The sequence below is a fragment of the Antrostomus carolinensis genome, unplaced genomic scaffold, assembly GCF_000700745.2.
Source record: "Antrostomus carolinensis isolate BGI_N321 unplaced genomic scaffold, ASM70074v2 scaffold12, whole genome shotgun sequence".
NCBI classification, from domain to species: domain Eukaryota; kingdom Metazoa; phylum Chordata; class Aves; order Caprimulgiformes; family Caprimulgidae; genus Antrostomus; species Antrostomus carolinensis.
This window is the reverse complement of record NW_010299992.1, coordinates 116,696-122,523: the sequence shown is the minus strand read 5'-3', so window position 1 is coordinate 122,523 and position 5,828 is coordinate 116,696. Positions and strand designations below refer to the sequence as shown.

The 5,828-nt window shown below is 39.0% G+C and overlaps 1 protein-coding gene across 2 annotated transcripts in view; it reads right to left on the bottom strand.

Annotated features, from left to right (window-relative positions):
• Nucleotides 1-5,828, bottom strand: part of KYNU (kynureninase) — a 35,876-nt gene that overhangs the window by 4,560 nt on the left and 25,488 nt on the right. For both annotated transcript variants that reach the window (XM_010162954.2, XM_029083742.1), the window contains exons 6-8: nucleotides 5,425-5,496; nucleotides 3,953-4,027; nucleotides 2,406-2,552 (exon numbers count right to left, since the gene is read on the bottom strand). In XM_010162954.2, coding sequence (XP_010161256.1) covers nucleotides 2,406-2,552; nucleotides 3,953-4,027; nucleotides 5,425-5,496 — 294 coding nt within the window. The remainder of the gene's footprint in view (nucleotides 1-2,405; nucleotides 2,553-3,952; nucleotides 4,028-5,424; nucleotides 5,497-5,828) is intronic.

Below are 5,828 nucleotides of genomic sequence, written 5' to 3'. Positions count from 1 at the left end.
GCAGTTGCTTACTTGTTCTCCTCTAACCCAACAACAGCTCCTAACATCAGCTCTGGCCTGGAAACACAGGAGAGGAGACAATTACTTTTGAAGATGAAAGATTTGGGGCTTTTGATAACCAAAAGCCCTAAGAACGAGAGAAAAGGCAAGATACAGGACTACCTCTTACCAGTAGTAAGAGAGCAAACTTCATGAATCACTGATTTCATAACTGTTCAAGTAAACATTTGCCATATGCAAACGTTTAAGTGGGGTGTAAGAGTATGTCACATAGTGGTTTTGTATAAACATATAAACATCACTTAACCCAGGGGGCAGAATTCATAAAGACATTGAGCTGAGTGTGTCTGGCAGTAGGGAAACAAAAACAGGGCTGGCTCATGCCTTTCAAGCCTTATGGGTACTCCAGTAGGTCCTCAGGCTCAATTACTTTTTCTTTTTAAATACACTGACACAAAATGGACAGAAGGCCAACCGTATCCTGGACTGCACCAGAAGAAGCATGGCCAGCAGGTTGAAGGACGTGATTCTGCCCATCTACTCCACTTTTGTGAGACCCCACCTGCAGTGCTGCCTCCAGTTCTGGGGCCCCCAACATAAGAAGGACGTGGACCTACTGGAGTGAGTCCAAAGGAGGCCACAAGGATGATCCGAAGGCTGGAGCACCTCTGCTATGAGGACAGGCTGAGAGAGTTGGGGCTGTTCAGCCTGGAAAAGAGAAGGCTCTGGGGAGACCTTATAGTGGCCTTCCAGTACCTGAAGGGGCCTACAAGAAATCTGGGGAGGGACTTTCACTGATAGGGAACTATCAGTAACTACTTTTCCCCAGAACACAGGTTCTCAGCCAGTTTGGGGTACTTTATATCTTTCAGTGAAACTGCATCACTTCCATTCATCCAAGCATGTGTCCCACAGTCCAGTGAGCACATGTAGAGAGGTGGTAAAGTGATAGGCTTCTCCTAGGTTGTTCATATTAACAGTAGAGAAGAAAGATTTCTATCTCAGACGCCTTTCAGACACATAACAGAGCGGATTTGGGGAAGAAGCACTGTAGGCACATAGGTGTTGGCGGCTAAATGAAAGCTTTGCTGTCACTGGGAACAAGGGCAGGCAGAGCAGTGGGTGGCATCGTCCTATTAATAACCCATCTTCCCTTGCAAACATTTCAGCATAACATTTTAATTATTTGTGGTCAGCAAAGTACTGGAAGACCCTCAAGGAAGGCACCACCACGAAGGTGTTGCTTTTAGAGATACATGGAGCTAATAGACAACTCTGCATCCCCCATGCAGCTGACTCTCCCTATTTCTTTCTTCCTTGGCTTTCTGCATCCACATCAGAAGTTGGTCTTGTTTTGTACTGTGTACAGGATCAATTTTGTCACCAGGTGTTGCTCTGTGAGAACATTCCCTTTTTATATCCCAAGGGCCCTGTGTTAGCTCTCACACCTGCTGTGCTCTCCCAGAGGAGACTTTACCATCACTTTCCAGCAACATAACTTACTCCCTGACCTCCAGAAAAATTTCCACTGCCAAACCTACAGCAACAGAAGATGTATAGCCTGATGTGAGCCAGGAACCTCTCCAGAGAGTTAAAACATCAAATATAAATATCTAGCTGGTTTGCCAAAATCCAGTGATGCTAAGTAAGTTTATCCTTGAGTGGTTTAATCTTAAATGAGATAATGTACATCCAGTAAAAGATTGCCCCTACGGAAAGTCTGGTGACCTCCTGTTGATAAGAAGACTTAATTAAAAACTATTTTCTCCTGGATTCCTGAGACAATTGGGATGGTTAGAGAAGTTTTACAGCTATGTCCACAGCGCACACTGCCTGAAAGCTCTGAAGGCTGAGTCATCACTAAAATACTAGTCCTCTTGTGATGCTGATGAGCTCCATGTCGTGCCTGTCTCCGAAAAACTGATCAGCTGAGTCTGAACACTGCTGGCTCCATGGGGAGCTCACCTCTCTGCTCACTGGGGGCAAAAACTGCCACAGCGTGTCTGCATGAAAGGAAGAAAATCATGAAAGCTTGCCAAAAAAGCGAAAACCTAATGCAAACTAACTTAAAGAGAGATTGGAGCTGTGATTACCTCCTCCTCCTTCTCCACTGAACCTCTTGAAATTCTATCCTTCAAGAAAAGCCCTGTAGAAGTTAATAGTCATGAATTATCTCTCCATATATTTTAAGTCACACCTGCAAGATTGCTCTCGCAGGGCTATTTCTTCATGCAGCACTCAGCCCCCAAAGGATCTCAGCACAGAGCACTTTTACTTTTCATCAGAGCCCCACAGGTTTCCACATGTGCCCTGTTTTGTTCCATAAAAAGGGGAAATTAAAAATATTTCACGTGGAAAATTGATCTAAAATTAGTATTAAAAGGACGGGTCTGCAGCAATCCTACCTTTTTTTGGCCAGCCTTTGTTATTCTAAGGATGTCAAAGAGCTGTCCCGTGTAGTACTGCACCCCACTGAACAGAATGACAGCAATAGAGTCCCCTTCCTTCTCAATTACAGCAAGGATATCTTCAATCCTCAAGGTCTCCTCCCCCTAAAACAAAGTTAAGGCACACATTTCACATCAACTCTGGCAGTAATGAAACTGTCATTTCTTATTTCATAATCTATATTTTACCATGAGCTGTGCTGCTTGCATAAGGAGATCAAAAACAAATCCTTAGCACAGTAATGATATACAAAGGTAACACTATGAAGTAGCCTGTAAGTTACCTCAAAAAAAAAAAAAAAAAAAAAGAAAAAGAAAAAAATCATTAGAAAACTTATCTTGAAGGTAGCAGTTATAAAAAGGCTATTGACTTTGTATTCTAGCATGCTCCATATTCTTTAAAATTTCAGAAAGTTTTAATTTACAGTAAAAAAAAAAAATCCTGGTGCAAACAGCATATATAATGATTTTTATGCAGCATCTGAAATTTGTGACACCCACAAGACTTGAAAGTTGTCTATAAGTTTCACTCTGTACTTTTCCGATAAACTTCATATCCCACAGGAAGCTATTATAAACCTGCCATATTTATATTTCAAAAACAATAAGTCTCACATCATCAAAAGTACAAAAATCCCCAAACCTGGGGTCATTAAATATAGACGAATTTCAAAAAAAAAAACCCAAAACCAAACAAAAAAACCCCCCCTTATTCTTGATTCTTTATAGGAAAATTACTGCCCCATCCTCCTCCTGTCTTCCTAGCAAGGGATCATGTAAAACATACCACCACCTAGGGATCAATTAGGCAGTGAAAACCCAGAATTAAATTAGACTTGTTACTGAAGAAAGCTTGGGCAAGATTGTTGAATTGCAAGTAACTGTTATTATCTCAACAATCTTTGCAAATCTATCAAGCGTTCAGGAGTGGGCTCTTTACTCACACAAGATGACTCAGATTTCAGAAGCAAAAGGTCACCATCAGTTTATTGTTAGGTGGCAAAGTTCTTAATACCACAAAAGTGAAGTAAGGCAGTCTTTCAAATTAATCTGAATTGAATATTACTCAAAGCAGACTTTTCCCTGAGTCTGTGCTGATACACAGACTGCTGCTGTTCATGTTATGACAATCTTTTACCTAAGGACATTAAAAGGACATTGGATTTTCTCAATGAGCTCCTATATTTTGCAGTTCTCTCAGGATGCTGTCAGGTTTTACAAACAGGAAAAACAGGGAAAAATTTTGTTGTTGTTGTTTTTTTTTGTTCTATAAGTACCCTAATTGAACCAAACAATTATAAAATGGGTTCCAATACCAAAAAAATATACACAGAAACAGAATACACAATTCATAAATTTTCCCTAAAAGCATTAGTACAAATAAATTATAACTTCTGCAGGCAGATATTACAGTATTTGAGAATGTATGACTACTCTCTTATGAAATATAGCAAGCAATACTGCCTTTAGCAATAGCAAGCAGAACTGATGTATTTCTCACCAACCTCCCGTGGCTGCATCATGAGCATGCTAGTCTCCACATCAAGTCCATGAAGTCGAAGTTGGGACTCAACAGCATACTGGAAGAGATTTCCATGCAGAGCACATTAGCACAATTGCATGATAAAACAACTAAAAGAACAATGTCTGAACATATCAGAACTTCAGAAAAGGGATTTAGGGGCCAGGAATTTTTTCTTTCTCTAAAATTAACACTTGAAACTGAAAAATTCATATATTTCCTTTGACTCGAAAAAGATCAGAGTTTAATTCACATCATCAGATAGCACGGATAAAATCAAAGCCTAAATCCTGCAGGATATGTTCACGAAGCAGAATGAGGGTGGAACTGGGGTGGAAGATGCATTTTACCAGATTCCATCAGGCAAAGCTTACATGGATAACAGCCACAAAGACTGAATATCACCTCTCCAGGGTCTCTGGGTAACCACTTTGTTGGGTAGCACATGCTAAATCCCAGGCTGCCACATAGGCACTGCTGGCAATGCAAATGAGGTTTGGCCAACCCATATATGCTGTCCCATGTTATTCTCACATCTTAGATTTGCTGCACAGCTGGAAGGAAATGAGAGCTCTAAATTTTCAGGCTGTTTTGAAAATCCTACCCACTGATTTTATCAATAAATAATGGTTCTGGAGATAGCATAAAAATTATCGAATAAACTATAAAGGAGTTTAAAATGACACGACAGGAACTGAAGTGACGGGAGTTGCACAGGTTATTACTGAAGTGCCATAGAAATTTAAGATGGAGTCCGAATGTACAAGTACATCTGGAACAAACATGGGATTAGTATGAGCATTACTTAGACTAAAGGCAATTTCAGGTTTATACATCTGTGCCACCATCTTCATTAGAAATAAATCTGTGAGTAGCTTGAGTCATTTTAATCGCACCTTAGAGATCAAATTTGTTATCAATTTCCATGAGTTTATGGAGTTGATGATAAAGTAGCAGTGGGCCAGAAACCCAAAGATTAATTTGCTTTAAGCTGTGATGCACGAGCTATTGTCTCCTATTTTATAGCAGACAAATTATGTTTGAACTAGTAATCTAAAGTGCTAAGAACAAACATTTCCATTTCTGTCTGGGGATATATAAGTGTTAATGTTGTGAGTTTGTATTGATTTGGTTTCATAAAGTAAAACAGCAACAAGAATTAATAAAACATATACAACTTCAGTTGATTTAGGCCAGTAGTTTCCTCAATGTCTTTAAAAAGACTAATAAATCAATGTAACCATTCAATCTTTTTCTCTTGTAACGTTTTTTTATTTGAATAAAGAAATAAAGCTACGATCTGTAAAATATGCTGAGCTTAAAAGCTTCTGACAGATTTTTTTATTGTAATGTTACTTGGACAAGATGAGCTAATAAATATTCAAATCAGGCTACTGATATTCTTCAGAAAAATATGATTAATAATACAAATATAGTGAAATATTAATTTCTTACATGGTCAGAGGGAAAGGCTCTGGCTTCTAGAAGAATTTTATAGCGTGTTGGAGTAGGCTTAAAGAAAGATAGCTGTAAAGAAAAAAAAAAATATATGTTGATATGTATCTAAGCAGAGATGAGAGAGATGCTCCCAGTATATAACTTAATAAAGACTGCTTTACTTTCAGTCAAACTACAGAGAATCCCCCAGAAATTACAAATATTTCTTTGTTCATATAACATTTATCAAAGTAGTAAAGCTTTATAATACTGTATTTCATATATCCATAACAAAGGCCACAAAAATCCAGCAGTGAAAACTTACTCTTACAGAGATCAATGGCAAAGCTTTTAGTGTGGCCAGGGAAGCTGGGATTTCACCCAGCTCCATCCCGCAAGCAAAAAGCAGCGGCTAAAGACTA